Source organism: Sciurus vulgaris, assembly GCF_902686455.1.
Source record: "Sciurus vulgaris genome assembly, chromosome: 13".
Taxonomy (NCBI): Eukaryota; Metazoa; Chordata; class Mammalia; order Rodentia; family Sciuridae; genus Sciurus; species Sciurus vulgaris.
Window position 1 is genome coordinate 95910767 of NC_136474.1, and position 16839 is coordinate 95927605.

At 39.5% G+C, this 16839-nt stretch overlaps 1 protein-coding gene across 2 annotated transcripts in view; it reads right to left on the minus strand.

The window, feature by feature from the left end:
- The window catches only part of FBXO15 (F-box protein 15), a 70255-nt gene that overhangs the window by 25037 nt on the left and 28379 nt on the right, over positions 1-16839 (minus strand). The window contains exon 9 of one of the 2 annotated variants that reach the window (XM_079109143.1): positions 12720-12881. The exons of the other annotated variant lie outside the window; for it this stretch is intronic. Coding sequence (XP_078965269.1) covers positions 12751-12881 — 131 coding nt within the window. The 3' untranslated portion in view covers positions 12720-12750. The remainder of the gene's footprint in view (positions 1-12719; positions 12882-16839) is intronic. 2 annotated transcript variants of the gene reach the window in all.

Sequence of the window (16839 nt, forward strand, 5' to 3'; positions counted from 1 at the left end):
AATGAGAGAATGTGCTGCCAAATCTGCCTGGCAAGAAATGTTCCAAGAAGTTTTTTTGAGAGAAGGAAAATGATATGGGTCAGAAACTCAGATCTACATAAAGGAAGGTAGGATGCTGAAAGAGAAGTAAGTGAAGGCAAAATAAAAATTTCTATATTGCTCATTTGAAGTTAATCTAACAGATAACTGTTCAAAATACTAAAAAAAACTATATTCAAATATGTACACAAATGTATGATATACATATGTTTATGTATATGTTAAATGAGTGACAGCAATGATACAAGAGACAAGAAGGAAAATTAGATTTATTTTATTACTGCAAGGTTATTTGCAGTTGTCTATTGCAAATTCCAAGGCAACAACTAAAACTAATGTAAGAAAGGACTATAACTGATACACTAAGAAAGTAGAGAAAATGGAATCATATGAAATGCTCGAATAAAATTACAGAAGGCAGAAAAACAAGAACAAAGAACAGGGGTAACAAATAGAGAATGGCAACAAATATAGCAGATATTAATTCAATTATAAAATAATCACCTTAACTATCAATAGTTTACATATACCAATAAAGAGACAGAGGTTGTCAGATTGGGAAAAAATAAAAACTCAACCACATGTTGGCTATAAGAAAATTACATAAGATTAAAAGCAGACGGGTGGAAAAAACACACCATGCCAATATCAATCAAAAGAAAATGGAAATAACTATATTAATTTCAGACAGAGCAGATTTCAGAGCAAGGGGGATTATCAGCTATAAAGAAGAGTACTAGATAATGATAAAGGGATGGATTCCCCAAAGAAAACATAACAAGCCTTAATGTGTAAGTGCCTACAAAAGAGCATCAAAAGACATGAGGCAAAAGGTATAGAACTGCAAAGATAAATAAATGAATCCACTATTAAAGCTGGAGACTTCAACACCCCTCTATCAGAAATAAACAGAACCAGCAGGGCGAAAGCCAATAAGGACAAAGTTGAACTTAGTAACAGCATTAATCAAATAGCTATAATGGACAACTACAGACAACCTCATACTACAACAGCAGAGTGCACATTCTTCTCAAGCTCACATACAACAATCACCAGGAAAGGCCACATGATGTGTCATAAACCATAAAACACACTTTAACAAATTTACAAGACTGGAAATGAGAGTATGTGCTAGCAAGCCACAGTGGTATTAAACTAGAAATAATAGCAGAAAGTTAGCTGGAAAATTCCAAAATACTTGGTGATTAAACAATGCACTTCTAAATAACACATAGGTCAAAGATGAAACCTCAAGAGAATTTTTAAAACATTATGATCTAAATGACAATGAAAACACAACTTATCAAAATGCGTGGGATGCATTTTGAAAGTTGTGCTTAGATAGAAATATAAAGTACTGGATGCATATATTAGAAAAAGAAAAAAAGATCTGAAATCAATCTCAGATTCCACACTCTGGAAAAACAGAAAAAGGAAGAGCAAATTACATTCAAACTAAGCCAGAAGAAGATAATAAAAATTAGTGCAGGAATTAGTGAAATCAATAGAGAAAAATCAATGAAACCAAAAGCTGGTCCTTTGAAAATTTCAATAAAATCAATTTGAAAATTTCAATAAAATCTAGTCAGCCAAACTAAGAAAAAAAGAGAGGATGCTAATTACTAATATCAGAAATGAAAAAGTAGATCACTAGTACAGACCCCATGAACATTAAATGGATAGCAAATGTTATGGTTTGGATACGAGGGGTTCCCTAAAAGTTCACGTGTGAGATAGTACAAGAAGTGTCAGAGGAGAAATGATTGGGTTGTAAGAATCTTAACCCAATCAGTGATTTAATTCCCTGATAGGGATTAACTGAGCAGTAACTAAAGTGGTAGGCTGTGGCTGGAGGAGGTGGGAATTGGGGCTGTGGCCTTGGGTACATATTTGTGTCTGATGAATGGAGTCTCTCCCTGCTTCCTGATGATGTGAACTGCTTCCCTCTGCCACACTGTTCATCCATGATGTTCAGCCTCACCCCGAGCTCTGAGGAATAGAGCTAGCTGTCTATGAATTGAGATCTTTGAAATCATGAACCTTCAAATAAACTTTTCCTCCCCTATATTGTTCTGGTCAGATCTTTCAGTTACAGCGGTGGAATAGCAGACTAAAACAGTGAGTACTATGAACAAATTTGATACCTTAGATGAAATGGACCAATTCCTTAAAAGACATAATCCAACAAATTTACATAGATTATCTGAACAGGTAACAATTAAAGAAATCAAGTCAGTAATTAATAACTTTCCAAAACAGAAAACACCAGGCCCAAATGGGTTCCATGGTAAATTCTGTCAAACATTTAATAAAGAAACATCAATTCTCTATAATCTCTTTCAAAAGACAGAAGCAGGGAATACTTCTTATTCATTCTATAAGGTCAGCATTACCCTAATTTTGAAAACAAACACAGTACATGCAAAAAAATATACAGACCAGTATCTCTCATGAACATAGATGAAAAATCCTCAACAAAAAATATTAGCAAATAAAAGTCAACAATCAAAACAAGAGGATTACACACTATAACCAAGTAGAATTTACCCCAATTGTGCAAGATTGGTTCAACATTTGAAACCTAATTAATGTTACCTATCACTTCAACAGGCCAAAAAAGAAAAATCACATAATTATATCAATAGATGTGAAAAAAAGCATCTGACAAAATCCAATACCAATTTATGATTAAAAATTCTCAGTAAACTAGGAATAGAGGGGGAACTTCACCTATTCAACTGATAAAGAATATCTACAAATAATCTACAATTAACATTACACTTTATGATGACAAATTTCCCACTAAAATCAGGAATGAGAAATTCAAAGCTTTCTCACTGAAATCAGGAATAAGACTAGGGTGTTCCTTCTCATTGCTGCTTTGCAACACTGCTGAGAATCTTATCTAATACAAAAAAAAAGGAAATAAAAGGTATGTTAGCTGTCACTAAAAACGAATTCCTGAGATAATCAACTTATGAAGAGAAAAGGTGTATTTTGGTTCACAGTTTTGGATGGTTCAGTCCGTGGTAGGTTGGCCCTGTTGCTTTGGGCCTCTGGCAAGGTAGCAAGCACATTATGGTGGGAATATGCAGTGGAGCATGACCATCCACCTCATTGTCAGGACAGAAAGAGGAATAGGCTGGGATCCCACTCACCCACTTGAGGGTCCTTTTCCAATGACCCACAGACCTCCAATTGTCAGGCCATACTTCTTTACATTTCCACCATCTCCTAATAGTGCCAATCTAGAACAAGCTTTTTAACACACACGCCTTTGGGGGACATTTCAGATTCAAATTACAGTAAGAGGCATCCTGATCAAGAAGTAAAAACAAAAAAATGTCTTTGATAACACATGGTATGATTATCCATGTAAAATATCCAAAGAGTCTTTTAAAAAATCCAGAAGGACAACTGAGAGCGCCCTAAAGGAGGCCGCTCGACACACCGCTGGGACTTGGAGCAACCACTGGGGCTCCGGCGGCTGCCCAGGGGAGGAGTGGCGAGGAGAGCTGTGTGGACTCAGGACACAGGGGCCTGCCCTGAGGAGGAGGAGGAGGAGCGTGGCCACTTGGATTCGGAGTGACTGCACCAGAGCTGCAGGCGGTTGCCAGAGGAGAAGCTGCACGGCAAGCTGTTTGGACTCAGGGCGACTGCTTCTGAACACCGGGGCCTGCCCTGAGGACGAGGAGGAGGAAGAGGAGCGCGGCCGCTTGGATTCGGGGTGACTACACCAGAGCTACAGGCGGTTGCCGGAGGAGAGGCCGCCGGGCGAGCTGTTGGGACTCAGAACGATGCTTCTGAAACCCGGGGCCTGCCCTGAGGATGAGGAGGAGGAAGAGGAGCGCGGCCGCTTGGATTCAGGGTGACTACACCAAGCTACAGGCGGTTGGCAGAGGAGGGGCTGCGTGGCGAGCTGTTTGGACTCAGCCCACTTCTGAACACCGGGACCTGCCCGGAGGAGTAGGAGGAGGAGGAGGAGCACGGAGGGTCCTTTGGACTCGCAGTGACTGCATTAGCGCTCCAGGCGGCTGCTCAGAGGAGAAGGCGAGTGGTGAGTTGTTTGGACTTAAACTGACAGCTCCTGAACACAGGGGGGCTGCCTGGAGGAGGAGCGTGGTGGGTCGCTTGGTCTTGAGTGGCCGCACCAGAGCTCTGGGCAGTTGCCCAGAGGACCCGTGCAGCGGGTCACGTGGATTCAGAGCCACTCAGAGCGACCACTCCGGAACACCCGGGGGGTTATCTGGAGAAGGAGGAGGAACGGGGAGGGTCACTTCGACTCGGAGTGATTGATTGCCCCGGGCTACGGGTGGTTGGTGGGAGGAGGAGGCACGAAGTGAGTTTCTTGGACTCCTAGTGACCGCACCAGAATACTGGGCGGCTGTCTGGAGGAAGAGGCGTGTGGCGGGTCTCTGGGACTCAGAGCGATTGTTTGGGGCCCCAGGTGGCTGCTCAGAGGAGGGGCCGCATAGCCATGCGATTAGGTGCAGAGCAGGGTTACAGGATCTAGGAGGCTTCTGGGTGGAAGAGCCGCACAGAGACAGGCTTAGGGCGGAGAGAAGGTTCCAGGCCTGCAGGCAGATTCTCTGAGGAGGGGCAGCCTAAGGAGATTCATCTGCGAAGGGTGAGGCTCCCAGGCCCAGGAGGTAGGGCCGGGCCCCTGGGAACTTTGCAGAGGAAGGCAGCCCAGCCCAGGCGGTAGATGTAAATTGAGGGGAACCTCTAGGAGGGAACTGACCAGAGAGACCTCCCCACCGGGTGAGTCTTCCCTGCTGGGTGAGGTTTCCCCACAAGGACGGTAAAACCAGAGACTCAGGCCCAAACAGGCCTTGCCTCAGCCCACAGCCTAGGTCCCCTTTGGATGACCATTGGTCAACAAGTGGAGGCACCTCTGCCCACTAGCAGGGATTATACCCCACCTGAAGGCCACCACTCCTAGAGAGGCAGCTTCCCTGTGGAGCACCGCATTATCAACTTCCTCCAAGACTTCAGCCTACTGAAGGCTAAGGGGGGATATATATAGAAATCTTCAGGGACATTGTAAGTCAATAGAGGAAATCTGCAATATCTCAGCGGTCCACTGATACATGAACAATATGAGAAAACAAGGAAAGAAAATGCTGCAAACAAATCTAGATGTTACATCAATAAAACCCAATGACAGCATGGCAGAAGAAATGACAGAAAAGGAGTTCAGAATGTACATAATTAAAATGATCAGAGAAGCAAACAATGAGATGAAAGAGCAAATGCAAGCATTGAATGATCGCACCAATCGACAGTTAAAAGAGCAAATACAGGAAGCAAAAGATCATTTCAATAAAGAGTTAGAGATATTGAAAAAAAAAACAAACAGAAATCCTTGACATGAAGGAAACAATAAACCAAATTAAGAACTCCATAGAAAGCATATCCAATAGGATAGAACACCTGGAAGACAGAACCTCAGACATTGAAGACAAAATATTTAACCTTGAAAACAAAGTTGAACAAACAGAGAAAATGGTAAGAAATCATGAACAGAATCTACAAGAACTATGGGATATCATGAAAAGGCCAAATTTAAGAATTATTGGGATTGAGGAAGGCCTAGAGAAACAAGCCAAAGGAATGAACAATTTATTCAATGAAATAATATCAGAAAATTTCCCAAATCTGAAGAATGAAATGGAAAATCAAGTTCAAGAGGCTTATAGGACTCCAAATACACAAAATTACAACAGACCCACACCAAGGCACATTATAATGAAAATACCTAACATACAAAATAAAGACAGAATTTTAAAGGCTGTGAGAGAAAAGAACCAAATTACATTCAGGGGGAAACCAATACGGATATCAGCAGATTTTTCAATCCAGACCCTAAAAGCTAGAAGGGCCTGGAACAACATTTTTCAAGCCCTGAAAGAAAATGGATGCCAACCAAGAATCTTATACCCAGCAAAACTTACCTTCAAATTTGACGATGAAATAAAATCCTTCCATGATAAACAAAAGCTAAAAGAATTTACAAAAAGAAAGCCAGCATTACAGAACATTCTCAACAAAATATTCCATGAGGAAGAGATGAAAAACAAAGAAGCAAATCAGCAAAGGGAGGAATTATCCTAAAGGAATTGTCAAATAAAGGAAGAAACAAGTTCTGTCAAACAAATAAATAAACAAAATTTAAAAAATGAACCAAATGACCGGGAAACCAAATCATTTCTCTATAATAACCCTGAATGTTAATGGCCTGAATTCATCAATCAAAAGACATAGACTGGCAGACTGGTTTTAAAAGAAAGATCCAACAATATGTTGCCTGCAAGAGACTCACCTCATAGAAAAAGATACCCATAGATTAAAGGTGAAAGGATGGGGAAAAACATACCATGCACATGGACTCAGCAAAAAAGCTGGAGTATCCATCCTCATTTCAGATAATGTGGACTTCAAGCCAAAGTTAGTCAGAAGGGATAAAGAAGGTCATTTCATATTGCTTAAGGGAAGCATAAATCAGCAAGATATACCAATCATAAACATCTATGCCCCAAACAGTGGCTCATCCATGTATGTCAAACAAATCCTTCTCAATTTCAGAAACCAAATAGACCATAACACAATAATACTAGGTGATTTTAACACGCCTCTCTCACCACTGGACAGATCTTCCAGACAAAAATTGAACAAAGAAACCACACATCTCAATAACACAATCAATAATTTAGACTTAACGGACATTTATAGAATATACCATCCAACCAAGAGCGAATACACTTTCTTCTCAGCAGCACATGGATCCTTCTCTAAAATAGACCATATATTATGCCACAAAGCTAATGTTAGCAAATACAAGAAGATAGAGACACTACCATGTATTCTATCAGATCATAATGGATTGAAGTTAGAAATAAATGAAAGAGTAAAACACAGAAACTATTCCAACATCTGGAGATTAAACAATATGCTATTATATGATGAATGGATAACAGAAGATATTAGGAAGGAAATTAAAAAATTCTTAGAGGTAAATGAGAACAAAGAAACATCATATCAAAATCTCTGGGACACTATGAAAGCAGTACTTAGAGGGAAATTTATTTCATGGAGCGCATTTAATAAAAGAAGTAAAACTCAACAAATAAACGACTTAACACTACAGCTCAAAGCCCTAGAAAAAGAAGAACAGAACAGCACCAAAAGTAGTAGAAGACAGGAAATAGTTAAACTCAGAGCTGAAATCAATGAAATTGAAACGAAAGAAACAATACAAAAAATTGACAAAATAAATAGTTGGTTCTTCGAAAAAATAAACAAAATTGATAAACCTTTAGCCACACTAACAAAGAGAAGACGAGAGAAAACCCAAATCACTAAAATTCGGAATGAACAAGGAAATATCACAACAGACAGGATTGAAATACAAAACATAATTAGAAGCTATTTTGAAAATCTATACTCCAACAAAACAGAAAATTTCGAAGACATCAACAGGTTTCTAGAGACATATGAATTGCCTAAACTGAATGAGGAGGACATAAATAATTTAAATAGACCAATTTCAAGTACTGAAAGAGAAGAAGTCATCAAAAACCTACCAACAAAGAAAAGTCCGGGACCAGATGGGTTCTCAGCCGAGTTCTACAAAACCTTTAAAGAAGAGCTCATTCCAATACTTCTCAAAGTATTCCATAAAATAGAAGAGGAGGGAACCCTCCCAAACTCATTCTATGAAGCCAATATCACACTGATACCTAAACCAGACAGAGACGCATCAAGGAAAGAAAATTTCAGACCAATATCCTTAATGAACATCGATGCAAAAATTCTCAACAAAATTTTAGCAAATCGCATACAAAAACATATTAAAAAGATAGTGCACCATGATCAAGTGGGTTTTATCCCAGGGATGCAAGGTTGGTTCAACAGCAGGAAATCAATAAACGTAATTCACCATATTAATAGACTTAAAGTCAAGAATCACATGATTATTTCAATAGATGCAGAAAAAGCATTTGATAAAATACAGCACCCCTTCATGCTCAAAACACTAGAAAAAATAGGGATAGTGGGAACATTCCTTAACATTGTAAAGGTCATTTATGCTAAGCCCATGGCTAATATCATTCTAAATGGTGAAAAACTGAAAGCATTCCTAAAAACTGGAACAAGGCAGGGATGCCCTCTTTCACCACTTCTATTCAACATCGTTCTTGAGACTCTAGCCAGAGCAATTAGACAAACCAAAGAAATTAAAGGGATACGAATTGGAAAAGAAGAACTCAAACTATCCCTGTTCGCTGATGACATGATTATATATTTAGAGGAACCTGGAAATTCCACCAGAAAACTCTTAGAACTCATAAGTGAATTCAGTAAAGTAGCAGGTTACAAGATCAATGCCCATAAATCCAACTCATTTTTATACATAAGTGATGAATCCTCAGAAAGAGAAATTAGGAAAACTACCCCATTCACAATAGCCTCAAAAAAAATAAAATACTTGGGAATCAATCTCACAAAAGAGGTGAAAGACCTCTACAATGAGAACTATACAACACTAAAGAAAGAAATTAAAGAACACCTTAGAAGATGGAAAGATCTTCCATGTTCTTGGATAGGAAGAATTAATATTGTCAAAATGGCCATACTACCTAAAGTGCTATACAAATTCAATGCAATTCCAATTAAAATCCCAATGACGTACCTTACAGAAATAGAGCAAGCAATTATGAAATTCATCTGGAAGAATAAGAAACCCAGAATAGCTAAAGCAATCCTTAGCAGGAAGAGTGAAACAGGGGGTATTGCAATACCAGATCTTCAACTCTACTACAAAGCAATAGTAACAAAAACGGCATGGTATTGGCACCAAAATAGAAAGGTAGATCAATGGTACAGAATAGAAGACACGGACACAAACCCAAATAAATACAATTTTCTCATACTAGACAAAGGGGCCAAAAATATGCAATGGAGAAAAGATAGCCTCTTCAACAAATGGTGCTGGGAGAATTGGAAATCCATATGCAACAGAATGAAACTAAACCCCTATCTCTCACCATGCACGAAACTAAACTCAAAATGGATTAAGGACCTCGGAATCAGACCAGAGACCCTGCAGATTATAGAAGAAAAAGTAGGTCCAAATCTTCACCTTGTTGGTCTAGGATCAGACTTCCTTAACAGGACTCCCATAGCACAAGAAATAAAAGCTAGAATCAACCACTGGGATAGATTCAAACTAAAAAGCTTTCTCTCAGCAAAGGAAACTATCAGCAATGCAAAGAAAGAGCCTACAGAGTGGGAGAATATCTTTGCCAATCATACTTCAGATAGAGCACTAATCTCCAGAATCTATAAAGAACTCAAAAAACTCTACTCCAAGAATTCAAATAATCCAGTCGACAAATGGGCTAAGGAAATGAACAGACACTTCACAGAAGAAGATCTACAAGCAATCAACAAACATATGGAAAAGTGTTCAACATCTCTAGTAATAAGAGAAATGCAAATCAAAACCACCCTAAGATTTCATCTCACCCCAATTAGAATGGCGATTATCAAGAATACGAGCAACAACAGGTGTTGGCGAGGATGTGGGGAGAAAGGTACACTCATACATTGCTGGTGGGGCTGCAAATTAGTGCAGCCACTCTGGAAAGCAGTGTGGAGATTCCTTAGAAAACTTGGAATGGACCCTCCATTTGACCCAGCTATCCCACTCCTTGGCCTATACCCAAAGGACTTAAAATCAGCATACTACAGAGATACAGCCACATCAATGTTCATAGCTGCTCAATTCACAATAGCCAGACTGTGGAACCAACCTAGATGCCCTTCAATTGATGAGTGGATAAAGAAACTGTGGTATATATATACAATGGAATATTACTCAGCCATAAAGAATGATAAAATGATGGCATTTGCAGGCAAATGGATGAAATTGGAGAATATCATGCTAAGTGAGATAAGCCAATCTCAAAAAGCCAAAGGACGAATGATATCGCTAATAAGTGGAGGATGACACATAATGGGGGGGAGGGAAGGGTTAGTGTTAGGGTTAGAGTTAGGGTTAGGGAGGGGGGCAAGTATGGAGGAAGGAAGTACTGTATAGAGGGTAAAGAGGGGTGGGAGGGGTGGGGGAAGGGAAAAAAATAACAGAATGAATCAAACAACATTACTCTATGTAAATTTATGATTACACAAATGGTATGCTTTTATGCCATGTACAAACAGAGAAACAACATGTATCCCATTTGTTTACAATAAAAAAAAAAAAGAAAAAAAAAAATCCAGAACACTGATGATATCAAATGCTGTGAGGATGCAGACCCTAGGATGTCATTTATTGCCTGTGGGAATACAAAATGGTGCAGATGCTTTGGAAAACAGTTTTTGGAAAACAGTCTAATTTCTTATAAAATTAATCACACTCTTATATGATACAGCAATAAAATTCCATGGTATTTACTCATAGGTGAAAACTTAAATTTATACAAAAATTTTCATGTGCATGCTCATTGTATCCTTATTTATAATTGCCCAAACTTGGAAGCAACCAAGATGTCCTTCAGTAGATGAATAGAAAAATAAACTGTGATACATCTGGACAATGAAATATAATTAAGCAATAAAAAGGAATGGGCTATCAAGTCATAAAAAGACATTAAGAAAACTTACATGCATATTACTAACAAGAAGAAGTCAATCTGAAAGTCTACATGCTATATGATTCTAACTATATGACATCCTTGGAAAGGAAAAACTATGCAAACAGTAAAAAGATCAGTGGTTCCCAAAAACTAAGGTTGGGTGGGATGGAGGGACCGGTGAAGCAAAGTTGTCTTTTAAGGCTGTAAAATTACTCTGTAATACTATCATAGTGAATACATACCATTAAAATTGGTCCAACCCTATACAATGTATTACACCAAGAGTAAACCCTACATAAACTATGGTCTTTGGATGAAAATGATATGTTGATGTATGTTCTTTGATGCTAACACATGATCTACTGTGATAAGGATGTTAAAGGTAGAGGCTATGCATTTGTGGGATGACGGGTATAAGTACAGGAAATCTCTATACTTTCCTCCCAATTTTGCTGTGAACTTAGGTTCTAAAAAGCAAAGCATTCTTTTTTTAAAGTCAAATGACAGGAGCAGCATACTTTTTATTTAAAGTGACTTCCTTCTGCTTCTTTACTATGACTCTTCCCCTCAGAGCTGATAAAAAAGACTACAATATACTGTGCTATACAAGACCTTTTTCCTTCAGCTTCTAAAAATTGGTAATAATTAGCCTGATACTAAGATCAAATAAATATACATTCCTTTATACTTTGCAATGCTGATCAAGCCCTTTGGCAAGCTCTATTTACACTTCAAAGACATGACTGGACTATTTCCTATCTTCTCTTTTCTAGGCAGTACTGTAATCTCACCAAAATGTTAATGGATAGTTGTGCAGAAAAGAATACAGCAAGTCTGAGTCTGTCTATTCTTCGAAAGACCTACTTGCAAGGTTGGCCCTTGAAAGTCTGGGGACTGGGGAGTTTAGGAGTTTTCCTATCACCATTCCCTAACCAATAACAGTGATTCACTGTGCCTAAACTACTTGTACAAAGTAATTTATACTGAGCATTCTCTTTCCTTCTGGGAGTCTGGGTTGTGGTAGTATTATGTAGTGAGAGCCCACAGGACCAGCCCTCAGTAAAAACCCCAGGTGTGGAGTCTCTAATAAGCTCTAATTAGAGTCGTCTAATAGTAGACAGTACTTCACACACGTAGTCACAACTCATTCCTAGAGGACAGACACATCTTAAATGATTCTACAGGGAAAGGATTCTTGGAAGTGTGTGCTGGCTTCCTCTGGACCTCATCCTATGCAGTTTTCTCTTTGCTGAGTAGCCTCTATAGCCTTTAACTGTAATGACTTTTAGCCACTAACACATGGGAGTCCTCCTAGTGAATTATTGACCTCAGGGCTTGTCTTGGGGACTTGGTGTCAATAGTCCATTTATATTTCCAAAAGAATAGAAAACAAATTGTATATACAAATTGTATAGAAAAACTCAGGCACTTTTATAAGCTCACCTTGAGTTTTCATTTACTAATTACTCTTTCAGTATTTCCTTCACTGTTTATCCCTCCCTGCCTCTAGCCCCTCAAAAATCCAATTCAGATCACAAAATATTTCCTTATCTGAACTTCCTTTGAGTTTAATTTTAGTGGTAACACACAAAGAAAAAGATTCAGGAATCATGCTTTTTGCAAAAGAGATTAATATGTATCCTTTCAAAAACTCTCAACACAGGCATGACTTGTTAAAGTGTTAGAACACAAAAAAATATAAAGGAAGCTTCCCAGTTTCTTAGGGGAGGAATATGATAAAGTTCCAAGGGGAAGCAGTCAAACCAATGAGGAAGAAAGAACACAGATCCTCGTTATTCACTCTCAAATGGAGCTGAGAGGTAGAAAACCCATCCAGCTCCTTGCAGAGGGCGAAAAATACCTAGAAGCTTGAGGGATATATTATGAAATTAAAGAATCTCGGTTCCTCCTGACCATGCCAGAAGAGAAGAGATCAGAAAGGGCTATAAAAGGTGAAAAGCAAAGAAGGACTTGATGTCCATTATTGGACACAGGCCTGCTGGACGGTCAGCATTTGAAGCCAAGAGCCATCAGCTCTACCTTGAAATGGATGAGGACAGCATCGCTGAGCTCAGATTCTCTGCTGGTCAGCCAAGGAGGCAATACATATTCCTGAGTATTCGTGCTGAGTCAGTCTGCCAAATGATCCTCCACAGTGACTCAGGAATCTCGTCCTAAACACCAGCAACCACCTAGGGACTTCTGGTTGGGTTTAGTAGCACATACAAGAAGAAAAAAAAAAAAAAAATTCAAAGAACCTTGTAATAAAGCACAAGGAACAGGGTTAAGAAAACAGAACAAAAGCGTATTTTATTCAGAGAAAACACTGAGACCAAGAAGTAGGCAGTGTCAAAACATTAGAACTTACTCCGAATATTCCATTGGGATCATTCTAAATATTCTTTGAATGTTATTTATATTCCCTTCATATCCAACTCTAAAGATCCTATTAGCTAGTCTTTGGGAAGTTACTCTACATAATGCATTGTAAAGTATCTACAGAAATACCTACATATTTAAGGATGAAGACATGCCCAGATATACAGATATACATATCATGATGCAATTAATTTAAATAGTAATTGCTTTTCTGTAATCCAATATTTATTAGGATGTGGATAAAATAATGTGACAAAATAATCTTGAACTGCAAAAGACTTGTAGAGGTTATTTTGCTCCATTCACCTGAGTTTCTATCCTTAAATGATATCATTCTTTCTTGGTTACTGGAGTTTCAGGGTGTGTCCAGCATTCGTTAAACAGTGCCCCTCTTATTATTCATTTTCAAAATTTAATCAAGACCTGAATGGTGATCACACAGGTGTCTGCTTTACAGTAATCTGTTATACAAATCCCCTTATGTGTCATTTCACAATACAAAAAAAGCTTAATTATAAAAAAGAGTAAATGAGAGTATTAAGATAATAGGACAGTAGTTCCCTCTGGCAAGAGGAGAGACAGATGGAGAGCAGGAAGGGACACACAAGTGACTTCACCATTCAAAGTGATGGTTTCTTTAACTGTGCGCTGGTTCTCTGTTGTTTTGTTTTGTTTTTTATCTTATTGTTCTCCTGTGGCCCGTACACATACCATATATAGAAAAGAGTATACTAACTCATGATTAAAATTGCAAAACAAATTCTCAACCATTACACATACATATGTACATTTCCAAATGGATTATAGACTCAACTTTGCAAGTTTCATAACTTAACACTGAGATATTTTAGAAGAATTGCAATGAATTTGTGGATGAAATCGGTATATCCATAAAATCCTCACTCAGATATGAAATACTGGAAATGGTCTTATAAAATGACCAAATATAGGCTTTGTTTATAAATTGTGTCCTCTTTAAACTGTTCTCCCTCCCACTGTGACAGGACCCTGGAAACTGGACACATGTTGGTCTGGACACAGATGGTTACCTTATCCCTACTGGCAGCAACTCCTGCGTATTTCTCCTTAGAGGCCTCTAGGAACTCCTAACGCCACCCTCCTGGCAGGGACCTGTGCCTGGCACATCCCCTGTATTCTATAACTGCTGGTTAACAAATGAACCAAATAAATCAGCCTCAACCCTTTGACTTCCCACCACTCCAGAGAGCTGCCTCCTTAGTGTCAAGTCAGATTTCTCATGTTTCACCAAGGATGAGCAGAGCTCAGAGCAACCTAAATTCTGAGGACATGATGATAAAACTTTACCCTTGCTAGGGAGAGAGTGTTTTTTTTAAAAATAGGGGCAAAGTGCTGTCATCCCCAACTGCAATGACAAAGTTGGAATTTACTAAATATACCACATGGTACCAAGAGAGTTTCTCAAACACTGTAGAGGACATTCTATTTTACTTGTACTTTTTAAAATGTCACAAACACTCTGATGGCAACAGCACCCTCTGCTGACTCTTCACAGAACCACATGAAAAAGAAATGCATTTGAGTCTGCCCGGGGAAGTCATCTGATTTGTGTAAAGTCTTCTTTTGAAAAAAAAAAAAACAGACAAAAATAGAGTTATTCCCATCTCAGTGTCCTGGTCTCATTCATTAAACTTACCCTCTTATAATCACTGAAGGGGGTTACTAGCATTAACACAGAGCTGGACTGAATGTAAATGCAGCAGGTCAGCACAGAGGGACCAAGCCCTGACCACAAGACCATGCCAGCACTTGGATAGTTAATCACGCATACAAGAAGATACACTCTGAAAGCATCTCATTCACATGCAAAAATTCACAGGAGTTTGTAGAGCCAGGTGTTAAGACTCTCAGCTCTGGAATCCTGTGGGCCTGAGCAAGGACTGGAATTTGACCTGTGCCAGCTTCATGGAATTAGAAAAGTGATGTATGCCGTCAGCTGTGCACTCTTTGTCAATGAGACAGGAGAGGTGAGAGGACCTATCTCACAGGCTTTCAATGAAGACTCACCTACATAATTACTGTAGATATGAAACTTAAGCAGAGGGCTCATAAATGTGCCCTATTGCTCTCATCTCCATCATTAAGGGCCTCTCGTAGGTGCAAGGAATGCAAGGTAAAATCTGATCGATATACTATGTTTAGAGGGAGGAAGACAGAGCCCTGTTCCCTGTATTCCTGGGTACTCCCAAGTCAGACCTGGCACCTAACAGACCTAATCCCTATAAAGTAGTAGTCAGGTTAACTCCACACGTATACATATAGGTATATGTATATAACACAAATATAGCAAAAATGTTATAAATTGGTGGATTCTGCAAAAAAGCTATACAGGAATTCTCTGTTATTTGTACAATGTGCAAATATTTCAAAGTACAAAAATTTTAAAGTACACAATAGTATACAAAAAGTATCTTAGAAGCAATTTCATAGACTTGTTGGTAATTTGAAACAATCATGCCTTATAAACCATGTCAGATCAGAAACAGTGCCTGATATCTGCCTCACACTGAGAGTATGAGATGGACACACAGTACTTGTATCATAGTAGTTGTATCAGATGCTGAAGAAATTTTATTTGTGGGGCAAAGTACTCTACTAAAAGTACAGAGACACAACGCGGTCTTCCAAGACATAAGTTTATGGGACTTCTTCCCTGCAGAGAGATGTATACATAGAAGTCCCCAAGAAGGAGGGCTGTGACTCTTCCTCTGAATTCTAAGAGAAAAGGAAATGAGGTAATAAGAGGCAGAACTGCAGTGGCAATTCTGGAACTAAGAGATGACCTCGGAACCAGGCCCACCAGTGTTTGGCGGCCTCCCTGGACTATGAGAGGTGGGATGAAAGCAGGGCTTTATTCTCCTCTGGGGAGAGGCATGGCCTCTAGCCACTCCCTCACTTTGGTCAAGCAGGGAGGCCACTAGGCTACAGGTACTGATTCTGTCATGCTGAAAGCCAGTCCTGAACAAAACAGACAAACACACACTACCTCATGGAGCTGTTTTCTAAACTAATAAACTAACTAAATACAAGTGAATAATATAATTGATAGTGCTATGAAGAAACATCAAAACTGGTGTAGAAGGGCAGGAGAGCAGGAATGTCCTGGTCTGGCCTCACAGGAAAGCCTCCCTGCGAGGCTGTGCAGACGTCTAGGTTAGCAGCACTGCAGGTGGAAAAGCAGTACGAGTACCCACGGCCACAGCAGGCCTGGCATGGCCAAGGCACAGGGAGGAAGCCAAAACGGCTAGAGCAGACTGAGCAGAAGATGGAAGGCAATAAGGCCAGAGGGGGACAATGGGAGCACTGAGGTCAGGAAAGAGGATGCAGAGTGAGGCCCCAGAGGCCACCATAATAATGATCACAAAGTCCAGAGGGCAAGGAGAGTTCTGGGGAGCAGCTGTGGCAGAGATCATCCCAACTATCTCACCCACTGCTGTGGGCACTAGGTCTCATTCACCATCACCAAGGCCATCTTCTTGCCATGGTAAAACTATGAGAGGCTAGCAGGTGCTGCCCAATATAAACTCAATCAAGGACACCTAAGGACACAAGTACTGGCCTCAGAGAACAGACTAAGTTCTCTGCCAACACGAGCATCGAAGGCAAAGGCATGTGAACCTGGGTTGTTGTGAGCATGTCAGCAAAACCTTTCACGGTGCATACCTGGGTTCCAAGGAAGAGATCTTATCTGCAGGGCCCCAAATGACAGAATGAAAGTAAATGACTGCAACCAATGAAAGCT